The sequence below is a fragment of the Trachypithecus francoisi genome, unplaced genomic scaffold (genome assembly GCF_009764315.1).
Source record: "Trachypithecus francoisi isolate TF-2019V2 unplaced genomic scaffold, Tfra_2.0 Lachesis_group12, whole genome shotgun sequence".
Classification (NCBI taxonomy): domain Eukaryota; kingdom Metazoa; phylum Chordata; class Mammalia; order Primates; family Cercopithecidae; genus Trachypithecus; species Trachypithecus francoisi.
The window spans coordinates 107,704,484-107,730,934 of record NW_022681457.1 but is presented as its reverse complement, the minus strand read 5'-3'; the positions used below and the strand labels follow the sequence as shown (position 1 = coordinate 107,730,934).

Sequence of the window (26,451 nt, the reverse complement as noted above, 5' to 3'; positions counted from 1 at the left end):
CTGGAGCTCTGACGGTCCTGGGGACTGCTGGGGCCTGTGGGTAGGATAGAGCCTCTGCCTTCAGGAACTCACAGTCTGATGGAAGAGACAGAGCCATGCCCTCAGGGAGCTCCCAGCCTAATGAGGGAGACCTGGCCCCACTCTGAGGCAATGACCTATTTCCACAGAGGCAAACCTGAGCCTCTCATCCAAGAAGTCTGGTGAAATGCGAGACGAGAGACATGGTGGGGAAATAGGACCTTGCGGGGCCCAGAGGTGGGGCGGGTAAGAGTCAGGGGGATTCTGTGAGAACAGGTAAAGCAAGGTGTCAGGAAGGGGCAGGGCTCAACCCAAGATAAAAAGTGCCTGCCCTGTGCGAGGTGAAGGGGCTAGTGCAGAGTCGGTGCTCAATTAACGGGAGGAGGCCCCTTCCCCCTTCCCGGTGGTGCCCAGCACTTTCTCCTAAGCTGCTGAGAAGAGACAGCGGCACCAACCACACTGTGGCTGGGGCTGAGACAGTGTGTTGTACTGACAAGAATATTTGCATCCAGAAACTGTGTGGGTTCAGACCCCAGCGCTGGCACTTCCTAGCCGTGTGCACTTGAGCAGGTTGCTTGAGCCTCAGTTTCCCCCAGACAGCAATGGTTTCTACGGCATAAAGCTGTTGTGAGGCTTCAAGGAGCTAACGGGCCCAGAGGGCTCCACACGGGCCTGGCACACAGTAGGTGCTTGGCTAGTATTATGTTCTTCCTGGTCCCGGGCTACCCAGCTGCCTCCTTCCCCAGAAATGCATTGACTGGAACCGTAATGTACTGAAGCGGGAGCTGGGCCTGGCAGAGAGTGACATCGTGGACATTCCTCAGCTCTTCTTCCTGAAAAACTTCTATGCAGAAGCCTTCTTCCCAGACATGGTGAGAGCCCTTGGGCAGGGTCCTGCTGGGGGGTCTGCGGGGCTCCCAGAAGAAGCACTCACTGGCCCAGGGCAGGCTGGTGCAGAGGCTGGAGGGCCCTGCGCACCTCTCCAGGGTCTGTTTTTGTGAATATAGAGAACATTCCCATCAGTGACTCTCAACTGGGGCAATTTTGCCCCCAGGGGATTTTTTGTTGCCACAGGGAGGTGCGTGCCCCTGGCATCTGGTGGGTAGAAGCCAGGGATTTCACTAAACATCCTACAGGGCATAGGATGCCCCGCCACAAAGCACTTTTTTTTTTCTCACCCAGACGGAAAAAGAAAACGTGGTTTGGTTCCAAGTGTTTCAGGCTTCTCTCTCTGGGTCTCAACTGCCTGCTGTGTTCCCACCACAGTCCCTCACTTGCTGCTCCCCAGTGGGGGGTCCTGTGTCACGCAGGCAGGCAGGCGGGGGCGGGCGGTCGCCTCACTGACTCTCATTAACTGGGCAGCTGACAAGGAGATGGGCAGATGTGATCTCAGCTGGGAGAGATGTGATCTCACCTGAGCGATGCTATCGGGGTGGACCTGGCCCAAGTGCCCATTAACCTCGTGGGAAAGGATGTTGGGGTGCTGGCAGCTGGGAGGGATGGTCCCCCAGGATGGGGATAGACCCTCTTTCTTTACACTGCGGTCTTCAGCTTGAATCCCTCTCTTAGGACAAGCCGAGGGTTGAAAGTGAATGTTGGAATCAGGATGCAGGTTGTGGGAGGTGGGGAGGACCCGTGTGCTTTCCTGACTCCCCCTGGGAAGATTCCAGCCTGTAGGTCCTGGCAGAGACCCCCAAGCAGGATTTCTCGACTCTGTAGCTCTATTGCTGTTTTAGGCTGGATAAGCCTTTGTTGTAGATGCTGTACTGTGCCTCGCAGGATGTTTAGTGACCTCCCTGGTCTCTACCCACTAGATGCCAATAGCACTCTCCTAGTTGTGACAACCAAAAATGCCTTAGTGGACAAAATCATCCCTGATTGAGAACCACGGCTTGAAGTCAGGCAGTATTGTCTGTTAGAACATTCTGTGCTGATGAAAATGTTCCATATCTGCACAATACAGTCCAGTAGCCACTCGGCTACCACTTGAAATGTGGCTAGTGTCGATGAAGAACGGAAATTGTAACTTTATGTAAGTTTAATTTTAATTTAAACAACTGCATGTGGCAGTGGCTACTGTGGTGGACAGCAGAGCTCTAAGGGACTACTAAGCTCTGGTTCTGGCTGAAGGTGCGGGGAGGGCCTAGGCTGAAGCGTGTGTGACTGTGGCCTGGCCTCTGTCTGCTGGAAGACCCCTGCCTGTGGGCCATCCTGTGGGGATTCCCTAGCTTCATTCCAGGCTCTGCTGAAGGAGCCCAGCTTGTCTTCACTGGAGAGTCCCATAGGGAACACCCATTTAAACCCTTGGTTTGTCAGATGGGGAAACTGAGGCTTAGAAGGAGCGTGGGTCATGTGTCTGAGGTCACACAGTGAGTGAGTGGCGGAGTTGGGACCAGCCCCCAATCCCATGACTCCTCATTTAGGAGGAAGCAGATGCCCGGCTGGCTCTGACCCTGGCCCTGGTCCTGGTCCTGGTCCTGGTCCTGGCTCTTTTCTCCTCTTTCTGCCTTTTGCCCCCTACATGCCCCACCCCCACTCCCACCCCAGCATGTTCTGGCCCATTAGTAGGCAAAGAGGTAGTTCAGGGTCAAGGCCAGGGGACTGACCTCACGGGACCTTCCAGCTTTATGTTGGTCCCTGACATGGATGAGGGTGGGGCGGACTTGAGGGTTGGGGGCAGAGCATGGAGAATTTGAGAGCAGAGTCCAGGACAGGCTCACCACGAACCCAAGATAGCCCAGAGCTGCCCTCTAGAGAGAAGGTCCGGAGTCCCCTTCGAACACCAAGGATTGCCCTTTTTGACCTCTTGCCATCAACCTGGGCAGATATTTCCTCTAAGAAACCCCCATACCACTGCATGGGGGAGAATTCCCATCCCTAGGATTAGGGCCCCAAGCCAGGTCCACAACCAAGGGAAGGAGGGGTGCCCCCAGAGTTAAACTCAAGTCTCCCCAAAGGCTTTCAGCCTCTTCCCCCAACTCCTCAGTCCCACAGGTGGCCAGATACAAAGAGCACGGGTTTTGGCATCGGTCAGATCCAAGTCCAAATGTCAGTCTCATCATTCTCTGGCTGTATGATTATGTGATTTAACCTGTCTGAGCCACAGCTTCAGAGGCAGGCTGTGAGATTTAGTGATGATATATCTGGCACATAGAAAATGCTCAATAAATGCTAACAATGATCAGGGCTGCCAAAGACAGTTAAGCAAGCTGTGCACTGCAAAAGCACACCACACTTTGGAAGACATTCACACCACAGACCTTGTAGGTGTGTATATTTGTTGTACAAGCTTCTGGCAGATGACACAAAAATCTCTTGTTCTAACAAAGTTGCTATAATATGACAGTTTTCTCATAGATGGAAGAAAGTGTTGGAGAAGTGGTTCTTTTTTTTTTTTTTAAAGTACAAAATTGCTGGTAGCCCTGGCTGTTGTTCAACCTTATTTCCAACCCTGAATCGGTTTCTCCTCTGCTTTCATAGACCCTAACTCTTGAGCAAACCCCAGTCCTAGAGCCCTTTGTGGGCTCTAGCGAAGGCCAACCCATTCCCCAGGGCCTGTCTTATTCCGCCAAGGAAGGGGTGCCAGAAGCACAGTGCTTGCAGCCAGACAGCCTCCCTCTTGCCTTTTCTCTCTTGCAGGTTAACATGGTGGTCTTAGACAAGTACCTGGGCATCCCCAAGCCCTACGGGCCCATCATCAATGGCCGCTGCTGCCTGGAGGAGAAGGTGCAGTCCCTGCTGGAGCCTCTGGGCCTGCACTGCATCTTCATTGATGACTACTTGTCCTACCACGAGCTGCAGGGCGAGATCCACTGTGGCACCAACGTGCGCAGGAAACCCTTTCCCTTCAAATGGTGGAACATGGTGCCCTGAGCCTGCCCCCACCCGCCATCCTCTCTGCCCTCTTGCTGGGGAACCCCGCCAGGGTGAGGGCAAGGAACAACCACCTGGCCTCCATTCTCTTGGGGGAGCCTTGGCACTTTGCAAACATCCTGGCCCCCGTGGGCACCATGACACAGGGATGGATACCACCCACCCTCGCCTCTGGACTGGCCTACCCAACCCGAGAAGAACGCACATCATTCTTCCCTCGCCTCTTCCCCACCCACAGCCCCCAGAGGCTCCGGACCAACAATGTTAGCATGTTCGAGAATGGCTGTGGGTGGCCTAGGGAGATGGGCCCCACTTTGAATTGCTCCCCCTTCATTCTGATGCCTCCCTGGGGAACAAGGACAATAACTTTGTGTCTGCACCAGGAATGGGGCCCGGAGGACCCGGGGTCTGGTGTGCCAGGCACCAGGCTGCCTCTGCTCTTGGAAAGCTAGGAAAGGAGATCAGAAACATCCTCCGCCCCATCCAGATTTCTTCTCCCAAAGGGGGTCCAAGGCTGTGACACTTACCTCCACCCCCATCCAGCACCCTTCAGCTGTGTGTGGACAAACAAGGACAGAAAAACCCAGTGTCCAAGGGCCGATTTCAATAGAAAAAAAAAAAAAACACAACAAAATTTTAATAACTGCCTCCAACCTCAGAAGAGTGATTGTTACCTTTCTGGAAAGACTTTAATTACCAGAGCCGACTTCTCCCTCCTCAGAAATGCTGAGAGGCCAATGTGAGGCCTGAGGACACACGAAGGAAGATGGGGCAGGAGGGGACGAGGTCAGGATGGCAGAGTGTGTGATGATGGATTTGGGGGCCTAGAGGTGTCCATGGCTCCTGGGCTGGGATTTTGAACTCTGGATCTGAAGGGAGCTGGCGCTTCCAGATGTAGCAGGGGTGGGGGTCCAGATGTTAGAAGAGGATGTGTGTGTTGGGAGGAAATTAGGTTCTCTCTGAAGGTGGAGTTTAATTTCCTTTAATAGTCTTTAATTATTCCCCTTCATTCTGCAGGCAGTGGGAGGGGAAGGCTTGCCCGGTCTCTCTTGGCAACCCAGGGACCCTGCCCATAGCATGGGTTTCACCCCTGAATAAACCGCTGTGCCAGGCCCGTGTTCCCTCCCACAGCAGGGAAGACAGCTGCCACGGGAGGTTCACAGGCCTGAGTGCGGTCACTGAGACAGGCACAGGCAGTCTGGTTCAGCTGGGCTGCAGGGCACGGGCAGGAGAAAGCCAGCCTCCCCTCTTCCCCCACCGCCAGTGTGGCCACTGCAGGGCAGTCAGCCCTAGAGCCTCTGCGCATCTAGGTTTTTGGTGACCCCTGGGGAGACCTCACACTGAGCCAACTACTGTCACTCTTTTAAGCAACAAAAGCTAGCCTGGAACTCCTATGGTTAAGCAGTGCTATGGTTAAGTGGATGAGCAGGAACCTGAAAATCCCCTTCTGGAAGGTTCTACAGAACCGCATTTGCAAGCTCCTGCTTTAACCTGAGCACCCTCTGCTCAGGATCATACCCCAGGCTGCACTGAGTCAAGAAGGAGAAGGAGGCTCTGAACGGGCCGGGGGTGTGAGCTGGGGTTGGGATTCCCCCGAGAAAGAGCTGTGGGTAGGAGGGGAGTGGGCATTGCAGAGATAGGGCTGGGGGTCAGGGCCACCCTGGGTATGAGAAGCTCTGGAGTTGCTGCTGGGCCATCGAGGGGCCCTGGTGTTGGCTCTGAGAATGTTCTGGGTGACCAGTCATCTCCTTTCTGATCAATAAAAATGTCGACATGCATTTCTTACAGGGCTGTCTCCCCAGCCTGTTTGTTGGGTTGGGGAGGAGGGGAGGAAAGCGGAGACGCCTGCTTCCAGTTCCACCCACTATGCAGCTGCTTGGCTCAACTTCTGCTGCCACAGGCAGACCCTGCTCAGCTGGGAGAGCCTCACAGTGCCATGGCCAGTGCCAGGCAGGCTGATTCAGCAGGATGACTGGCACATGCCTCTTGCTCTGGGGCTGATGGCCCTGCTGAGATGGAGATCAGATCGGGGGAGGGATGGGTCCTGCCTCTTCCTCTCTCCTCTCTTCCTTCAGCATCTCCTCCATCTCTCAGGGAGGACAGGTCGGGGAGGCAGCCTGGGTCCTATTAACAGAGGTGAGAGTTCCCCAGCAGGGCTAGTTCCCAGGGCCACAGGCCACTACAGTTCCCTTTCTGGTTTTTGTTTAGTTTTGTTTTGTTTGAGATTGAGTCTTGCTCTGTCACCCAGGCTGGAGTGCAGTGGTGCGATCACAGCTCATTACAGCCTTGAATTCTTGTGCTCAAGTGATCCTCCCACCTCAGCCTCCTGAGTAGCTGGGAATACAGGCACAGGCCACCATGCCCAGCAAAGTGCTAATTTATTTTTTACAGAGCTGGGGTTTTGCTGTGTTACCCAGGCTGGTCTCAAACTCCTGGGCTCAAGCTATCCTCCCATCTTGGCCTCCCAAAGTGCTGGGATTACAGGTGTGAGCTACTGTGCCTGGCCCAATTCCCTTCCATTTTTGCCTCCGAAGCTTCTAAGTTACCCGGCTTCAGTGGTCTGATTTTGGATGCCTAAAAATGTCACCCTCTCATCCTACACATTTACTGCTGCCTCAAATTATACCCTTTGATACTCACTTTATTTTAGCTTTTGTTGTGGACTAAGAGGGCAAAAAGTTGCTGCCTGTTAGTCATTGACACTTTAGTCTGAGTTAACCACACACCAGTTTCTAAAAGTTGGTATTAACGGGGGAGAAGTGAAGGCATGAGTCTCCTTCCAAAGGCACATACAGTTCTCTGAGAAGGAGGCAGGTAGTGGGCCAGCACCCCAGGGAAAGCCCCTACTTTCTGCATCTATTCCCCATCTGTGCTCACAAGCAGGCTAGGGAGACTAAGGCTTCCTCCCGAGCGCTCACTCTCACCCAGGGCTGACACAGCCATCAAGCCGTTCCACAGCTGAAAACAGTGAAGCTCTCTCTTGGCCCAGCAGCCCAGCAGCTCTCCTTGAAAAGAACATCCTTTCCAGAAACTGAGATATGGAAATGACAATCTTAGGTCCTGCTGAGGTCCTCGAACTGGTGCAGATGTCCCAGCTGGAGGTGCTGGGGAGCGGGTCCTGGAGCCCATCCTGCCTCAGGCTGTCAGCACTGCCAGGGAGAAGGGAGGAAACCTGTATTCAGTACCTCCTGAGCCTCCCCCAGGCAGGGTGCGTCTTCACTATTATCTCCGCCAGCACCAGTGATTAGCTGCATTTTCTACAGATGAGGAAACCGAGTCTCCAAGAGGGGGGGACACTGGCACCCAAGGCCCTATTGTGGGTACACAGTGGAGTCTGCATCTGAACCCAAGACTTCTCTCCCCAGAGCCCTTGCTCCTGCTCTTCCAGGAGCCCAAATGCCCCCTCTGACTTCAGTTTTCCCGCCTGACGACTGAGCCTTCCTACTCTGACATGTCAAGCTCCCCCTGGCTGGAGAGAGTTCTCGCCCTCATCATTTACCCCTTTCAGAGGTTTTTAAGATCTAATGACAACAACAGTAATACAGTAACGCCAGGCTCCATTCCAGAGCTCTACCAACGCTGCCCATGGGGCCTCACAGCAACCATTTTTCAGATGAGAGAAGTGAGGCGCGAACAATTAAGAAACTTGCCCAAGGTCACCCATCCAGGAAGTGGCTGAGGCAGGGCTGAAACCCAGGCCTGGCTCTAAAATCCATGTCAAAAAAAAAAAAAGCTGGTGTTTCTCAGAGGACATCAAAATGCGTTGGGGAGCTTATTAAAAACTCCAGAGGAGAGGGCCGGGTGTGGTGGCTCATGCCCTGAGGCTGAGGCAGGTGGACCACCTGAGGTCTGGAGTTCGAAACCAGCCTGACCAACATGGAAAAATCCCATCTCTACTAAAAATACAAAATTAGCCGAGACTGGTGGCACACGTCTGTAATCCCAGCTACTCAGGAAGCTGAGGCAGGAGAATCACTTGAAGCCAGGAGGCGAAGGTTGCGGTGAGCTGAGATAGCACCATTGCACTCCAGCCTGGGCAACAAGAGTGAAACTCCGTCTCAAAAAAAAAAAAAAAAAAAAAATCCAGAGGCCAGGCTGCACCCCTAACCTGCTGGATCAGAGTGGACAACAGACCTGGGAATCCGCATTTTCACCAGCTCCCCAGCAGAGTAAGAAAGCTCCCCATTAAATTATATTGTCTCTGAAAACGCAGAAAATGGAGGTGAGGGGGAAAGAAGCGTCCGAGACCGGTATCATATATCTCTGCACCCCTTCAACAGCACCTGCCCCCAACAGTTCCTGGTGCCTAGCCAGGTACCTGTGGGGACTTGCTTCCCAAGAAATTAACTTCCTGGGTGCCGGGGTCGGGACAACAGGTTCATATACAAATACTGGGTCCCTTCCAGCCTATCCTGAGCTCTCAGTTTTGGGAAGGGGCTGGGCTTTCATGACTGGAGCCAATGAATCGGCACCCTGGGCTGGAGGGGTGGGGCCAGGGGCTTTTAAACCTCATCCTAAGGGGCCTCGGGGGCAGTGTGGGGGTTGGCGGCCACAGCTAAGTCCAAGACCAGCATGTCGCTGCAGAGAATCGTGCGTGTGTCCCTGGAGCATCCCACCAGCGTGGTGTGTGTGGCTGGCGTGGAGACCGTCGTGGACATTTATGGGTAAGAGTCAGAAGTCTAGTGGTTTGCAGGCCCTTGGTGCTTACGCCCTTGAACCTTCCTCCCTTGGACCTTCCTCCCTGCAGGCCAGGCAGGGCTTCTTCAGGGCCCACTCCCCAGCCTTGGCCTCGGAACAGCAGCCAATCAGGGAAGCCTCGGTCCTCCTCTTGGTCAGCTGAGTTTCCTGAAGACCTCAGTCAGGGAATTTGAAGTTTGGGAGGCTGAGCGGGGTAGAAGAGGCTTCAGTGGCTGAGCTCCAGACCAGGGGCTTGGAGGGGGCTGGTACTACGAAGAGACGGCACTTTTCTGTGTCCAAGGGATCCTGCAGGTTAGGGTGAAGATCTGTCTGGGGCACACAAGAATAGGAACAGGCAGATATCCTCAGCCCCATCCTGAGCCTATGAGCCTAGAAACAGAGCGTGAATCATTTTTTAAAAATAGGGGTTAATACATAGCACTTACCATGTGCCAGGCACTGTTCTAAGAGCTTCACAAGCCTCTTGAGTTAACTTTCAAACTTTAATCTTGAATTTAACCCTTACAACAACCCTGTGAACTAAGTTTATTATTAGCATCATCTCATCAGACAAATGAGAAAACCGAGGCAGAGAGGGCAAGCCATTTGCTCAAGCCACACAGTTACTACGTGGCAAAGCCAAAGTTTAAACAAGCTTGTGGTCTTACTCGAGAGTCTTATGGTTTTAGCTGCTCTGATACTTGGAAAATAGAGATTTCCAACCTGATTTCCTCCAGACACTCAATGGCCATGCATTATGCCCCTACTGTGTGCCAGGTCATGCATTTAAGGTCCATGGTGGAGGGAAGTAAGGCCCTGTCTTCTCTCTCTTAGGAAGAAAAGAGGGTTAAAGTAGAGTTGTAGGAGCTGGGCTCTGGGGACCACCAGGGAGCTGGCTTCTTAGGCTTTTGGGGAGTCTCCAGGTACCTGGCTTTGAGGTAATCGGGATATTGGGAGAGGAGGGTGCAGAACTGTGGGACAGCTCCCGCCTCCCAAGTCTCCCAGCCCTCTCCTCCGGCCAGGTTTCTCAACCTCAGCACTACTGTCATGGTACCTCTTTGTCATGGGGGCCACCCTGTGCACTGTAGGATGGAGAGCAGCATTCCGGGCCTCCTTGCTAGATACCAGCAGCACACTCCCGAGTTGTGACAACCAAAAATGTCCCCAGACATTGCCAAATGTGCCCTGGGGTGGGGAGCAAAATAGCCCACCCATTAAGAACGAGTCTCCGAGACTAAGACTTGAAAAATCAGGGTGAACTTGGGAGCAGCGATGGGGTTGCTCCAGGGCATTGGATGAGAGGGGTGAGGAGCTGGTCATGGGAGGGAACCAAGTCTGGAGCAGAGCCAGACCAGGAAATAAATCCTGGTATTGGGTGGGTGGATGGGCAGTGAGGAGGAGGAAGGGAATTCAGTGGTTCTTGAAGGAAGGGGAAGCCACGGAGGCTATGCCACAGGGGTAATGAGGAAGGAGGGGTAGCTGCCACTTGGCACCACTGTCTGCCTGCCATGGGGTGACTGGGCTGCGTGCCATGGGGTGACGCACCTGCCCCTGCTACCTCGTGCCTGTTGGGCAGATGTGTCTCCGGTTAGACCTGCCCCAGGAAGCCTGGGGCTGGCTCCTCCTCAGCAGAGCTTCCTTAGAGGATAGAGGATGGATTGGGGTGATAAGAGACAAAGGCCATAGCTTCCTGGAGTCACCTGAGCCACACTGGAGGTTTGCAGAGAAGGCCGTGGGTGGGACAGTCACAGGGTGGGGGATGGAAGCTCTGATACGTTCAAATGAGGGATTATTGGGCCCTGATGGCCGAACGCCCCAGGGGTGGGAGTGGAGAGCTCCTAGTTCGTTCATTCACACATTCTTCAAGTATTTCTTTTGAGTCTAGTGTGTGTACCAGTCAAAGCCTTGAAGGATGAGCACAGGCTCTGGGGACACACACAAGGGTGCAGAAGCAGCCCCTCCCCTCTGAGAGGCCAGCAGAGGCCGGACAACCTTCTTACAGGGGTGCTGTAGAAAGGACTCCTTTCTGGGAAAGGGAGCTGGACTGAGTTAGCTCTGAGGTCCCTCCTGGCTTGGAGGTGCTATGATGTAACAATCCTGGGTGCTCAGCCTGCGGGCCAACAAGAGAAAGGGCAGTAGGTGTGGTGGCTCAGTCCTGGCTCTACAACTTCCCAGCTCTCCGACTGTGGGAAACTCCTTTAACTTCTCTGAGTCTCTGTTTCCTCACCTGTCGCCTGGGGATGATAATACCAGCAATGACACTTAATGCCACTCCCCAGCAGTGCTGGTCCTAAGCACTTTCCATATGTTAACTAATTCTCACACAATTCTAAAGTGGGTACTGTCATCATCATCATCTTATAGATGAGAAAACAGAGGCACAGAGAGGTTAAACAACTTTCCCAAGGTCACACAGCCAGTGAGTGGCAACGCCAGGATGTAACCCAGTTTGGCCTTACTTCAAAGGGCAGTTGGGGGGATTGAATGAGATTGTGTGTGCAAAGCATGTAACTAATACTGATTTGTGGTGAACATTCAGTTATGTTAGCTGTCACCATTATCATCATCATCGGTTTAAGGCTTTGTCCTGGGCCTGTGGACAGCCTCAAGCATCCCCAAACCTGCCATATGCAAGATGTCTGGGGAACAGCCTCTGGACCATATTGGGAGAAGGAGTTGAAAAAAGATAAATTAGCATAGCTGAGTCAGGGCAGGCTTCCTGGAGGAGGGGCACCAATCAAAGCCTTGAAGGATGAGGACAAGCAAGTCTGTTGGGCCTCTCTATCTGTGGCAGTGGATTCAACTTTATCTTCTTGCCTTTCCATGAGTTGAAGATGACCCAGGCATGATATGGGGGCTTTTCTTTCCTGAGCAGTGAGTCTTAGAATGGGGAAAGGGAAGGAAGGGTACCCTGGTGCACTGAGCCATGCACTGGGCGTCTGGTGGCTCATTAACTCCTCCGTGCAACTGGAGGCAGGCTCAGAGGGATGGTGGTCTGACAAGTGCTATCCCACTGGGCTGTAGGACTTGAACCCAGATCCCATCAAGTTCCACAGCCCAGGTGGTTTGCTTGGTTCCACACAGCTCTTTCTCAAGGTTCAAGCATCAGCGCAAACCTTAGCACAAAGTCTTGGTGCAGGAAGAAAGCTGCTTTCTTTCTTTCTTTCTTTTTTTTTTTTTTTTCTGGAGACAGGGGCTCATTCTGTTGCCCAGGTTAGAACATAGTGGTGCAAACTTGGCTCACTGCAGCCTGGACCTCCCCAGGCTCAAGCGATCCTCCCACCTCAGCCTCCCGAGTAGCTGGGACTACAAGCGTGCACCACCATCCCTGACTAATTTTTGTATTTTTTGTAGAGATGGGGTTTTGCCATGTTGCCCAGGCTGGTCTTGAACTCCTGGGCTCAAGTGATCCGCCTGCCTGAGCCTCCCAAAGTGCTGGGATTACAGGTGAGAGCCACCATGTCTGGCCTGGTTTCATTCTTAATGGGCAAAATCAAAATCCCAGGACGACCTCTGGTGGAGAGGGCTATCCTCAGGGCCTCTGTCATTGGTCCTCCAGTAGTAGGGATGGACTGGACCCACTCCCACTGGGCTTTCCCGTAACATGTGGAGATGCTTCCTGGAGTCTGTTGGGTTGTGGCTGCGCATGTGGCTGAGGGGCCCATGAAGCTGGTCACCTTTGGGATTCATCACAGGTGGCCTTGGAGAGCAGTCCCCAGGCTGGTTCAGTGAGACATCTCTGGAGTCTTATCCACCCCTTCATTTTTCACTTGGGGAAACTGAGGCCATAGCGAGTTACATAGCGAGTTAGGGACAGAGCTAAAACTAGAAACCAGATCTTCCCGTTCAAACGAAAGATCTCTGACTATTGGTGAAGAGGAAACTGAGTCACAGAGGTGCTGAGACTCACCTGGATTGGAGGTCCTGGTGGGGCTTGTGGTACTTCTGTGCTGGCACACTTGGCTCTAAGGACCCCAGAGCTCCAGGTATTCTCAGATGCACATCTGTGTAGGCCCCACAGTCAGAAGGTCCCAGAAGGGTCAGGTCCCATCTACATGGCTGCAGAGGGGGCCCAGCACACATAGCAGCCTGGAGGGCAGCTGAGTCTGTTCTCATGGCAGCCCAGACACCTCTAAGAGGGGGCCACCTCGACCTAAGCAGGTGCACAGCTCCCGTGCCTGAGAATGACCTCAAGTAGCAGCACATGGAAAAGGCAGAAGGCAGAGAGTCCACCGCTAAGGTACCCCAGGCAGGTGTCTCCTAAGGGACCACACCTGGTGATGAGCCATCAAGCTCCTCTTTTCTCCAGCTCAGAGGTTCTCAAGCCTGGTAGTGTGTTTCAATCACCTGGGGACCCATAAAAAAATGGATGCCCAGGCCCCACCTTGCGAAACCTGATTCAACTCATCTCTGAAGGGTCCCAGCACCTTAGGTTTTCCAGGATCCACTGGGGATGAATGTGCATCTGGGGCTGAGAACCGCTGCCCTTGTTGGGAGGACAAACAGCTCATGTCACCCTGTCTCTGCAGAGGCTGCCTAATGGAGCCAGGACCCTGGGTTCTGGTCCTAGTTCTGTCGCCACTCACTGTGTCATCTTGAACAACTTTCTACTCAACCCTGGGCCTCAGTTTCTCCATATGGACCCTGAAGGGGTTGGCATAGAACAGTGGGTTTCAAGTTCCACTCATGGAGGCCTCTGAATCCCCTCGCTGATTTGACAAAGCAGCTTCCATTCTGTCAACATCGGATTTTGTTTGATGTGAGAGCTCTGACCTGCCTGTGCAGAGAGCTGGGCCCTGGGGGAGCTGGTGCATTTCTACCCTTTTAAATACGGGGGATTTGGAAAAAGGGTGCCTGTGGCTGCCACTTTCCGGGGGTGGGGTGGGGCAGGGCCATCCAGGATTACAGTGGGACTGTGATTTCCTGAACCTGGTTTTGTTGATGAGGCCGGCAGGGTCGGCGGATCTGGGATTCTTGCTGACTGGGGAGGGGCAGCTGGAACTGCCACCCAGAAACCCAGCTGCCTGGGTCTCGGTCTCCTCTGCTCCCACAGTCCAGCTCGGTGGAGACCTTGTTGGTCATCTTGTCAGCCTTTCTGTGTTCAGCCATGGGGACCTTTCCCATAGGTGTCTCAGCTCCCGAAATATCTGGTTTTGTTCTCCCAGAAGAGTCCAGGCCCTGAGTCCATGAAGGGAGAGGGTGGGTTTGGGTTTGCAGGGGAGTGGGGACAGAGCTGGCAGTGAGTCCTGGCTCTGTCATTTACTATCTGTGTGACTTTGGGCAAATCACCTGCCGTCTCCAAGGCTCAGTATTCTCATCTGAAAAGTGGGGATAATAGCACACATGTCATATGGCTGTGGGGGATACCTTCGTCACCAATGCCCCATCCTCCTCCTCACCATTGAAGAGGGTGATACACGAGGGGATGGGCTCACACTGAGTCAACTCTACACGCACTGGAGGGACCAGGCTCCAGCATTTCTAAGACAACCTACTCTAAGCCGTGATTCTCAGATGTCAGTGAACATCAGAATGGCTTAAAATGAGGTTCCAGGGCCCTGCCTGCAGCACTGTAAGAATCTACATTTTCAATAAGGTGGATCTGAGGTTGGCTACTTTTAGGGAGGCCAACTGTTCCTGTTTGTCTGGAACCTGGCAGGTTTTAGCACAGCAAATTCTGTATCCAGAGACAGCCTTAGTCCCAGCAAACCAATGCTGTCGGCCACCCTACCACGTTTTACCCCCCACTCACCATCTTAGGCTGGCTGTGCCATGGGAGCAGTTGAGTTCTCGGGCTGGCTGGGAGGGTGTGGGGCTGGGAGAGCCCTGGACAGGCCTGTGTATGGAAGCTTCAGCAGGGGAGGGCCCAAGGCCCTGAGCCAGGGCTAGACCAGAAGCACTGCCTAGAAAACCCAGAAGCCAGCATGTGGCGACTCAGCCATGCTGGCAGCTCAAGGTGGCCTGGAGAGGAAGGACTTTGTCCAGGTGAGGCTCCAGGTACTTCCCCTGTTCTCTAGGAAATGGGAAGCTAGATCCTCCCGTACCTGATGCAGGATCTCCTCTCAGCAGCTGCCCCTTTCATTTTCTTAACACACAGCTTTCATGACAGGCATGAGCACTGGACTGGGAGTCAGCAGCCCTACCTTCTAGTTGCTCCTCTTCTGGGCCTCAGTTTCCCCAGCAGTGAAATGAAGGCATGACTTTTGCTCATCCTGAGTGCTTTACCCACACTGGTTCCTTTCATCTGCTCCTCATCCCCACCAGATAGATGTAGATGCTGTGGCTGAGGGAGGCAGTCACTCACTCAAAGTCACACACCTAATGAGAGGTGGGACTGGGATTTGAACCCAGTTGCCTGGCTCCAGGGACCACAGGCTCAAGTACCTCACCATGGTTCCATCATGTTGCCCCTCCTGATCAAGAGCCGTCGCTGGCTCCCCATTACATAGGGATGAAATGAAAACAAGCTCATTATAGCCTGAGTCTAAACTAGACCTCTTAAGGTTCCATGGTGAAAACACCTTCCCCTCACTTGTGTCTCCTCTTGGTGCCTTCCCTGGGGAACCTGCCCTAGCTGCCCAGCCCACTGTCTCATCCTACCTCCAGACCTGTTTCCTGCAGCCTCATTTACTTTAATAACCTCTTCCCTGTCCTGGGCCAATGGTGTTCCAAGCCTTTCCCATCTATTATCACACTTGAGTTTCATGATTGCCCATGAGGTTGGCCAAGTGTCATTATCCCACTTTATAGGTAAGGTTAATGGGCCCAGAGAGACTAAGTGATTTAGTCAAGCTCAGCTGGCTGATGTGTGAACGAGCCTGGTCTAGAACCTAATTCTTGACTCTGGTCCCAGCATCACCTGAGCCCTCGACTTCTGTGGCCCCGCCCTTCCCCAACCTCAGATGTAGCTTGTTCACCTTCTGTGCGAAGCCCTTGTTCAGACTGTGGCCCTGGGGACCCTCCTGGACAGGAGGATCTTCATTGGGAATCCCCCAGCATCTCACACAGAGCCTGGCACATGGAGGGGCAAGGGCGCTGGGCTGAAGTACCCCACACCCAGAGGCTGGAGCCTGGGGACTGAGTGGGATTTTCACCCAGAAGGACCATCAAGGGTGCTCAGCCCTTGCCCATGGACGCTCGGGGCCCAGGGAACAGCTTTGGGGTTGAGGGAGTTCCATAAAAAGTTTACAGGCTTCAGCCAGGCGTGGTGGCTCATGCCTGTAATCCCAGCTGGGAGGCTGAGGCAGGCGGATCACTTGAGGTCAGGAGTTCAAGACCAGTCTGGCAATATGGTGAAACCCTGTCTCTACTGAAAATACAAAAATTAGCCGGGCACGGAGGTGGGCTCTGTTGTCCCAGCTGCTTGGGAGCCTAAGGCATGAGAATTGCTTGAACCTGGGAGGTGGAGGTTGCAGTGAGCCGAGATTGCACCACCGCACTCCAGCCTGGCCACTGAACTCTATCTAGCCTGGGCGACAGAGCGAGACTCTGTCTCAAAAAAAAAAAAAAAAAAAAGGCTTACTTGGGAGGTGGAAGTCAGGTGCCTCAGGAGTGGGGCTGAGGGTGTTCCCGAGGGTATAAGAGGCTGCTCTTCCTACCTGGGTTGTCTTCTTGTGTCTGTCTTTCTGACTCCCTGTCTCTGACTCTCCATCTCGCTGTCTCTCCAAGTCTCTCTGTCCCTATCTCTCTGTCTCTGTGTCTTCATGCCTCTCTACCTGGTTCTGCCATTTCCCCTGTGGGGCGCTGCCCAGGGCAGAACGGGCCAGAGGGCTCCACCAGCCCTGGAAATTACAGCCTTTGGGAGTAGGGTTGCCAGAAAAAATAAAAGATGCCTAGTTAAAATTGAATTTCAGATAAATAATTAGTAATTTTCTAGTATAAGTGTATCCCAAATATTTCATGGGAGTTCCAAACAATGATTGACTGTTTATTTGAAATCCAAGTCCAACTGAGCATTCTGTATTTTTATTTGCTAAGTCTGGTAGCCCCGCTTAGGAGGAGAAACAGGTGTGTCTGTCCCTCCCACCTGGGGAGGACACCCGACAGGGACCCGGACACCAAAGTGGGACCCGCCTGATGGAGAGAGCTTGGGCTTGGTTTATTTCCCTTTTTATAAAAGAGCTGCTGTAAGATGTATCAGAATCATGTTGGTGGAAGAGTGAAGAGGGTGTTTTGGGGGAGATCTGCCTTACTCTGAGGGAAAATGGGAAATGGGGGGAGTGGCCAGCTGTGAAAGCTCGGGGAGTCCTGTACGTATCCCAAGCCTCGTTTCCCCATGTGTAAACAGGAGTAATTATCTCATGCTGGGACTGCAGTGAGGATCAGATGAGCTAATGTACAAAAAGGCTTGGCCAGGCCTGCTGTGGTAAGGGCGCAGAGGCTGGGGGCTTTTTGTCTTATGGTATTGTTGTTATTACTACTCCTGGGGAGGTGGTGGGCAAGACTGTGGACTGAGGAGCCACATGGCTGGGTTTGGATCCCAGCCCCACCACAGACCTTGGGCAAGTTACTTAACCTCGGCTTTCCCATCTGTATAATGGGAGACAGTAATAGATGGTGCCTCCCTTCTAGGGTTATTGAGAGGATTGCATAATGGGCTGGCACAGAGCATGAGCTCAACAAGTGTCAGTCACTGTTATCCCCCAGGGGGGTGTGTGCCGCTTCCTCCAGGAAGCCCTCCAACTCACAGTGGCCTCTCCCTACATGGGTTCCCACTAAGCTGTGATCCTGTGGCCCTGAGCCCTATCTGGCTCCCCTGGACAATGTTGGTCCTCAGCTCCCCAGCGGGATCAACAGCTCTGGGGCAGTGCAGAGAGCAGTGGGTGGATCGGTCCAGCCAGGCAGTACCTGAGTGCACAGTGGGCACTCCACAGTCAAAGGATGCACAGGCTGGTTTCCAACGAGGAACCCTAGACTAGCAGGAACGAGGGAAATGCAATCTCAGGGCCAGGTGACATCACAGATATTTTAAACCTACAATTAGTGCCTCGTTGTCTGACCAAATCTGGCCAAGTTTCCCGGGTGACACTGCAGAGCTGTAGAACAGCAGGGGCTCAGAGTCAGACCTGGTGCACACCTGGCTCTGCCATTTGATGCAACCTCAGGCTTGTCACTAGGCCTCCTTGAGCCTCAGTTGCTAATATGTCAAATGGGGATGATGTTGCTCACCTTACAGCTTGTAAGAGTGGAGGGAGCTGTGTGTGCCAGGTGCCTGCCATGCAGCGGGCACTCAACCAGATTGAATTCCCTTCCCAGGGAAGAATCCGAGGATATCTTCCCACCCACTAAGGAGACATGTGATGGGATCTGCGGTGAGAATTGCTCTTTTTAAAGCTCTCAGAACTGTAAGGGGCTCCACCCACCACTGGCTGGTGTTCTCCGAGCTCTTCATGCCCAGCCCTGCCCTGGGGATTTATCCAGCACATGGCTGGGTTCTGACTTCTGAGGAGCTCACCATTCTGGTGGGTGGTAAAGAAACTCACAAGGGAAATGTTAATGACATTAACACAGAGGCTTAGAACGTCAGACTGTGTGTATGTTTTTTGTTTTGTTTTGAAACAGGGTCTTGCTCTGTTCCCCAGGCTGGAGTACAGTGGTGCAATCTTGGCTCACTGCAACCTCTGCTTCCTGGGTTCAAGCGATTCTCCTACCTCGGCCTCCCCAGTAGCTGGGATTACAGGCACATGCCACTACACCCGGATAATTTTTTGTATTTTTAGTAGAGACGGGGTTTTACCATGTTGGCCAGGCTAGTCTTGACCTCAAGTGATCTGCCCGCCTCGGCTTCCCAAAGTGCCTGACCTCAAGTGATCTATCCGCCTCAGCTTCCCAAAGTGCTAGGATTAAAGGAGTGAGTCACCACACCTGGCCGACTGTGTATATGTTTGTGTGGGGTCCAGGCTTGACTCCTGGGAACTTGCTGTGAGGATCTGAGGGCCCTGGGTGGCCAAGGAAGGCTTCCTAGAGGAAGCAGGGCTTGAGCCAGAGTTCAAACATCTGAGCAAACACACCTCCTTCAGCACCGCCCGTGGCTGTCTGTCCTGCCCAGGTCAGTGCCTGAGGGCACAGAGATGTTCGAGGTCTATGGGACGCCTGGAGTGGACATCTACATCTCTCCCAACATGGAGAGGGGCCGGGAGCGTGCAGACACCAGGCGATGGCGCTTTGACGCGACTTTGGAGATCATCGTGGTCATGAATTCCCCCAGCAATGACCTCAACGACAGCCATGTGAGCTGGTCCCTGGTGGGGAGGGGAGAGGTTGTGGGGGAGGCAGCTGTCTAGCTCTAGGAGGGCCCAACATTCTCTTTCTCTAGAGCGCAGGGCAGCACAGTGGGTAAGTGCCTGGCCTTGGAGCCATGCTGCTGGTTTTGAATCCCAGCTCTGCAAGTTACAGACACATACCATGTGTCCTTGGAAAGCCGTGTCACCCCTCAGGGCCTCTGTCTGCCATCTGTAAAATGGAGTCATCAGAACCCCTGCGTCCTATCATTGCTGCGGAGTGCCACAAGAGCCAGTGTTGCTCCTTCTCGTGCTTCCCAAGACCCCGTGGAGAAGGAATTGTCTCAGTTCTCCGGAGTTGGGTCTCAGTTTCCCCATATGTAGGCTGAGGGTTGATTAGGGGATCTCTGCCACTTTGAATGAAATAAAGAAGGCAGGGACAGGAGAGGGACACTGCTACCTGGGGAGACCCCTTCCTAGGTGACATTTCCCCAAGGTGCTTTGCTGTCCTTAAGCCACTCTCTTCCTGACCCTTTTTGCAGAGTAGGGGACATTTAACACATGGGAGAAATGGGTGGCCTTTAAACTTGGCACAAGTGATGTTCACTTCAAGGGCTGATGGGGACCAGGACTTGGAGGGTGGGAGTAGTGGGATCTACTCCATGTCAGAAGCGATGTTTCAGAAACTGGCCCTTTAAGGAGCACTGACCACGTGCCAGGCACTGGGCAGCCATGACTGCATCCGGCCCTCACAGCAGCCCAGAGAGGCAGGGAACTGATGCCCATTTCACAGATGGGACAACTGACAACTGAGGTTCAGAGTAACTGTCCCTGGACCACATACTAATGGTCAGGAGAGCTAGAATTCAGTGCAGACCTGCCTGACCCCTGGGGGCAGTCTCCCTCCACCACCCCCACCTCTGTTCCCAGCTATGCATCTGAATTGAGCCTCTCCACTGAGCTCCGTGAGGCACATGGTGCAGGACCCAGTGAACCCATTTAACAGGCAAGAAAACTAAGATGGAGAAGGGGCGTAGCTTTCCTGAAGTCACATGATCTAGCGAGTGGCAGAGTTGGTGAGAGTCAGGACAGAGTCCCAGGGGCAGTGCAAGAGGACCGGCCAGCCTGTGAGGGGCCTCACCTTGGTGCCGGTTGAACTGGGGATGGTGTGGGTACCCACCGCCTTGAATTCCTTGGCCATGATGGCTGGTGGGATGGAGGAAGTTCAGAGTCTCTCCCACTCTTCCCCCTGCCCGCCACATGCCCCTGCTCCCAATCCAGCCTTTGGCCAGCATCCTAGTAACTGTATGTTTGAGGCAAGCATCACTGCTGGTGATTGACACGTGGGGGTCAGTAATTGCAGGATTTAGGGGCTCCCAGGACTAAGGAGGTGAGTGGCCCCTGCAAGATCCTCCCCTCTGGCTGAAATTCAAACATCAGAAGCAGAGAGTTGAGAGACCCACATCAGGAGGGAACACCCCAACAGGAGGGTCATGCTTTAAAGGGAATTTGGATGCCTTGGATTCCTCTGCCTCCAACCAAATATCATCCTCGCCATCTTCATCCTCACCCTGTAACAGTTCTTGGGTGCTCACTGTGGGCCAGGCATCAAGCTGCACATGCCCCATGCATGACTCCTTTCATCTTCACAGCCTCTAATTAGTCCTAAGGGGTAGGAACTATTATTATCCCCACTTTACAGTTGAGGAAATTGAGGCTCAGAGAAGATCAGTAACTTTTCCTGGGATATTCAAAAGTGGAGGATCCAGAATCTGGGCCCAGGTCATCTGACCCCAGAGCCCTGCATTTAACCACCCCCCCACCCTACCAGATGCCATCTGCCCACTGATAACAGTAGCTGGTATTTCTTGGGCACTTCCTATGGACTCAGTCTTTTACATTTATCATTTCCAAGCTGCACTGCAAGCCTCTGAGGTAGAGACCTGTAGAGGTAGAGACCTTTTCCCATTTTGCAGATGAGAAAACTGAGGTGGCTCAGAGAGGTGAGAGGCCTTGGCCAAGGTCATAGAGTGCCCAGAGGTTCCAGGCTCAAGCCCAGGCCTGAGTCCCACAGACAAGAAGGTTGGCTTGGAGAGTGTCCCTAAACCCTGCCCAGTCCAAACCCTTTATTTTACAAATGACAAAACTGAGACCCAAAGGGGAGCAAGAGCTTGTCAAAAATCACGGAGTAGGTTATTGGAGGGACTGGGACCCAGGTCTCTAGAGAAGCTCTTACAAATAGCTCCCATTTTACAGATGTGCCAACCAAGACACAAAAATAAATGGCACAGAGGGGGTTAAAGAAAGAGCAAGGTTCCTGGGGCCCCTTCCCCTCCTTACCAGATCCCCAAGAACTATCTTTTGGGGCGGGAGCTCTTGGCTTCTGCTGGTATCACTCTATGCCCAACTCTCCACAGGTTCAGATTTCCTACCACTCCAGCCACAAGCCTCTGCCCCTGGCCTACGCAGTGCTCTACCTCACCTGTGTTGGTAAGTTGGGGGCCATGTTGATGGTGTGGCCAAGGGCACATTTTAAAAATTCAAGCAGTACAAAAGAGTATACATTGAAAATTAAACCTCCTTCCCTCCAACTCAAGACCTCTAGTTCCCCAAACCCAGCATTTTCCTAGAGATCTGCTGTGCTTATATATGAAGGCACATACATACCTGTATATCCCCACTATTTTGTAAGCACATTGAAGCATACTATAGACATGAAACTGGACCTTGCTTTTGCCAGCTTAACGTTTTTCTGCTAAGCCTCCACAAATGAATACATAAACTCCATGCAAGATGACTCAGATGTTGGAGTTATCAGACAGGGCATGCAAAGTAATTGTGATTAATATGTTAAGAGTTCTAGTAGTAAAGGTGGACAACATGCATGAACAGATGGGGAATTCCAACAGAGAAGAAAATTGTTAAGAAAGAGTCAAATAGAAATGCTAGAAATAAAACCATAATAATGGAGATTTAAAAAATGCTTTTGAAGGTTTCACCAGTAGACCTGACACAGCTGAGGAAAGAATCAGTGAACTTGAAGATAAGTGAATAAAAGTTACCCAAACTGAAACCCAAGAGAAAAAAGAATAAAACAAACAAATGAAAAAACATAAGAGATCTAAGAGCTCTGTGACAGTATCAAACAGTCTAAATTCAATGCAATTCCCATAGAAATTCCAACATGGCTTTTTTTTTTTTTTTTTTTTTTTTTTTTTGATGGAGTTTCACTCTTGTTGCGCAGGCTGGAGTGCAATGGCACAATATCAGCTCACCGCAACCTCCGGCTCCCAGGTTCAAACAATTCTCCTACCTCAGCCTCCTGAGTAACTGTGATTACAGATGCATGCCTTCACGCCCAGCTACTTTTGTATTTTTAGTAGAGACAGGGTTTCACTGTGTTGGCCAGGCTGGTCTTGAACTCTTGACCTCAGGTGATCTGCCTGCCTAGGCCTCCCAAAGTGCTGGGATTACAGGCGTGAGCCACTGTGCCCAGCCCCAACATGGCTTTTTACTTTAACTTTACAGAGCTGATCCTAAAACTTGTATGGAAGAGCAAAGGTCAAGAGTAGATAATAATAAGATGATTTTGATGAAGAACAAGGTGGAGGGATTGACAATTCCAAATATCAATACTTTTTTTTCAAGCTATAGTACTTGAGGCATTGTGAAATTGGTATAGAGCAATGGAGCAAATAGAGAACCCAGAGACAGACCCATGCTTGTGCGGCAATAAATGAACTTGGAGCCCTACCTCACACCATACTCAAAAATAAATTTCAAGTCAGTTAAAAATCTTAAGGTGAAAATCAAAATTGTAAAGCTTTTAGAAAAGAATATCTTTGTACCCTCAAGAGAGTAAAGATTTTCTTTAACAAGGCAAAACAAAAGTGCAAAGACCATAAGGAGAAAGATTGCTAAATTAGACTGTATTAAAATTAAAAATTTATATGCAACAGATGACAAGTAAAAAGCCAAACTATGAACTAGGAGAAGAAATCTGCAATGCTGACTTAGTGCATATAGAATATGAAGAACTCCAATCAATAAGAAAAGGACTAAAATAATAGAAATGGGCAAAAATGTGAATAAGCAATTCACAGAAGAGAAAGCCCCGGTGATCAAAATCCAAATTAAAAGATGCCTAACTGAGCATTGCCAAGGTGGTGACGCTGGGAAACTCCTTACAAAGGAGTGGGTGGGAGTTTGCTTTGGCTCACACACTTGAGAAGCAATTAGCAAAGAAGTTGAAAATGCTTTATCTGTAGGAGGCATTTTTTAGAAGCCAAACTTCTAGGTTATAGAGAATCTATAATTTTTAACTTGATAGATATTGCCAAATTGCTCTCCAAAAACACTGTATACATGTCTGCCAACTGCATATATGCTTTGCCAATACTGCATTATCAACTTTTTCCCTTTTTGCCAATCAGTTGGCATCTCACTGTTGTTTTACTTTGCCTTTCTTTAGTTAGGAGTGAAGTTGGGCATTCCCCATCTGCAGCCCAAATACATACACACGTGATCATTGGAAAATAACATAGACAGAAAAGTACATAAAGCTTTATTTTACATACATATGTGTATGAAACATATGTACACACACACACATGAATAATTGCAAAGCAAACTGAAGAATAGCCCAGGAAATAAACCCAAGAGTAGCCCAAGAAATAAAACACTACCAGCACCCCAAAGTCCCCCTCAATGTCCCTCTCTGATCATAACTCCCTCCTTTCCCTACAGGCAACTACTATCTTGTGATAAGTATTTTCTTGCTTTTCCTTAGGGTTTTATCTCCTGAATATGCATACCCGAATAACATGGTCTCATTTTACCATCTGATTTTCTACGGATGCAGTCATATCATGTATATTCTTTTGTGTTGGGCATCTTTTGCCCCATGTTATGTTTGTGAGATTTATCCACTTGTTGCATGGTGGTTGAGTATCTTTTCACAAGTTTAAAAATCATTTCAGGGCCGGGCGTGGTGGCTCAAGCCTGTAATCCCAGCACTTTGGGAGGCCGAGACGGGCGGATCACGAGGTCAGGAGATCGAGACCATCCTGGCTAACACGGTGAAACCCCGTCTCTACTAAAAATACAAAAAACTAGCCGGGCGAGGTGGCGGGCGCCTGTAGTCCCAGCTACTCCGGAGGCTGAGACAGGAGAATGGCGTAAACCCGGGAGGCGGAGCTTGCAGTGAGCTGAGGTCCGGCCACTGCACTCCAGCCTGGGTGGCAGAGCAAGACTCCGTCTCAAAAAAAAAAAAAAAAATCATTTCAGGCCATGCGTGGTGGCTCATGCTTGTAATCCCAGCACTTTGGGAGACTGGAGTGGGTGGATCACTTGAGCCCAGGAGTTCAAGACCAGCCTAGGCAACATGGTGAAATCCTGTCTGTGTGAAAGATACAAAAATTAGTTGGGCATGGTGGCATGCGCCAGTAGTCCCAGCACTCAGGAGGCTGAAGTGGGAGGATTACTTGAGCCCAGGAGGCAGAGGTTGCAGTGAGCCATGATCATGCCACTGCACTCCAGCCTGGGCAACAGAGACCCTGTCTTGTCTCAAAAAAACAAAAAAAACAAAAACAAAAATCCTATCCAATTTATTCTTTCTTCTCTCCCTCCGTACTCCTGACTGCTTCTTCTTTAAGAACTAAGAAGACTACTTTTTTTTCAGAGCGGGAAGATTGATCTGACCTCTTGAATGCTCCATTTGCGTTGTGAAATCTCCCCCAGTGTCTAGGGATAAATGTTAAGGTGGGATGGGGGTGGGATTTGGGGACTGTGAGTGGCTCAGAGAGGACACACAGTCAGTAGGTGGCAGAACCTGAGTTCGTGTTCACATCTGTTTGACACCGAAGTCCAGGTTGGAATGACACCCCATTCCAAGGAGATGAGGCGGCTTTATATAGACAACAATGTTCCTGGAGACCTGGGCTCAGTTCAGGGCGTGCCTGGGACTGCAAGGGCTGCAAGGATGCAGATAGGAAGTGGTCAGGGAAGGCTTCCTAGAGGGGGCAGCATTTGTCCTGGGCTTTTGCTGTGACCCTGCTTCTTGCCTCAGGCCTCTTTCCCCAGCCCAGAGGGTGCAGATGCCCTCACCTCTTGGATGGTGTCTCCTTGGAAATGACTTGCCTTTGCCCAGCCCCAGACAAGCCCTGAGATCAAGACCTGCCCTGGGCTCCTGGGAACCTTGTAGTGACTTGCCCTCCGCTTCCTCTTACAGACATCTCTCTGGATTGCGACCTGAACTGTGAGGGAAGGCAGGACAGGACCTTTGTAGACAAGGTAAGCATCTGTGCCTGGGCCCAGGAAGCAGGAGTGCATTTGGAGCTTGCTCTAGGTTGGGTTAAGAAGGGTGAGGCCATTACAGGTATCCCCCTGCCTCCCAGATGATGCTGAGGCCAAGGGAGCCAAAAACAGAAACCAGGCATGGCTGGCTGGGGATCTTCTTTCACCAGAAGAAAAATCATCACCAGGAATTATCAGGCATGGAGGTACCCAGCCCTGAGCTAGGCCTTGGTTTGTGGGATCAAGACCTTCTGGACTCATAATCTAGGTCAGGAGTGGGCAAACTTTTTCCATGAAAAGTCACATAGCAAGTATTTTAGGCTTTGTGGGCCATATGGTCTCAATTCTGCCATGATAGTGCGAAAGCAGTCACAGTTAATACACAAACAGATGTGACTGTGTGCCAATAAAACTTAATTTATACAAACAGGCAGTGGGCCTGATTTGGCCCACAGTCCATAATGTGCTGATCCTGACCTAGGCGAGAAGAAAAACCAAATATGAAACTGTTGAAGAACTTGGGACTCAATTGTGTTGGAACTTGGTGCCCTGGGAGTTAAAGGAGAAAGTCGAGGTGGGCTGGGCAGGAGAGGGAGGCTTCCTGGAGGGACGTACCCTTGAGCTGGGCTCTGAAGGGATGCAGGAGGGATGGCATTCCAGGTGCAGGGAACGGCAGGAGCAAAACTAAGGAGGGTTTAATGGAGGAATGAGCACAGAGTAAGGCATGTGGTCCTATAATCAGGAGGTTGCCTATTGAGAAAGAGGATGTTGGCTGAAGGCCCATCACAGACAGCCATGAAAGACAGCTCTGCGCTTTGGACTGGATAGTGTGGGCAATAGAGAGCCATTGCCATTGCCATGTCTTGAGAAGGTATTTCGAGAACATGGACTGAGCCTCACAGGGCGGGGTGGTTATAGGCCAGGCTGGGGTTCCTGGGCAGGGAGGCACAGGTCTCATCTGAGCCCTCATCACTGGCTATGTTTTGCCATTGACAGCGGCAGTGGGTCTGGGGGCCCAGTGGGTATGGTGGCATCTTGCTGGTGAACTGTGACCGTGATGATCCAAGCTGTGGTGTCCAGGACAACTGTGACAAGCATGTGCACTGCCTGCAAGGTGAGGCCAGGGCAGCCTGAGTCCCTGGGTGTCCAGGGTCACTGCTCAGTTACCCCTTGGGAGTTCCAACCCACCTGTGGGACTCTGAGGCCAGAGTCCAGGGGAGAGCGCCAGCCTCCAGAAACTCCTCAGTGCTCCTCAAAACCCATCTCAGGCTGGCAGCTGCCCCTCCCTAGTGTCTCTAGTGTCAGCAGGCACTCACATGCCAGGGCAGAAGCTCTGGAAATGAGCCACTTAGCCATTCTCTTCCTCCAG

The 26,451-nt window shown here is 51.8% G+C and overlaps 2 protein-coding genes across 2 annotated transcripts in view; both read left to right on the top strand.

The window, feature by feature from the left end:
• PADI1 (peptidyl arginine deiminase 1) overlaps window positions 1–5,676 on the top strand; it is a 40,387-nt gene extending 34,711 nt beyond the window's left edge. Inside the window, exons 15-16 of the mRNA XM_033228119.1 lie at window positions 765–890; window positions 3,658–5,676. Of these exons, the coding sequence (XP_033084010.1) occupies window positions 765–890; window positions 3,658–3,891 (360 nt within the window). The 3' untranslated portion in view covers window positions 3,892–5,676. The remainder of the gene's footprint in view (window positions 1–764; window positions 891–3,657) is intronic.
• Window positions 5,677–8,429: 2,753 nt separating this feature from the next.
• The window catches only part of PADI3 (peptidyl arginine deiminase 3), a 37,834-nt gene continuing 19,812 nt past the window's right edge, over window positions 8,430–26,451 (top strand). Inside the window, exons 1-5 of the mRNA XM_033228118.1 lie at window positions 8,430–8,555; window positions 18,617–18,797; window positions 21,206–21,278; window positions 25,018–25,079; window positions 26,079–26,196. Coding sequence (XP_033084009.1) covers window positions 8,464–8,555; window positions 18,617–18,797; window positions 21,206–21,278; window positions 25,018–25,079; window positions 26,079–26,196 — 526 coding nt within the window. The 5' untranslated portion in view covers window positions 8,430–8,463. The remainder of the gene's footprint in view (window positions 8,556–18,616; window positions 18,798–21,205; window positions 21,279–25,017; window positions 25,080–26,078; window positions 26,197–26,451) is intronic.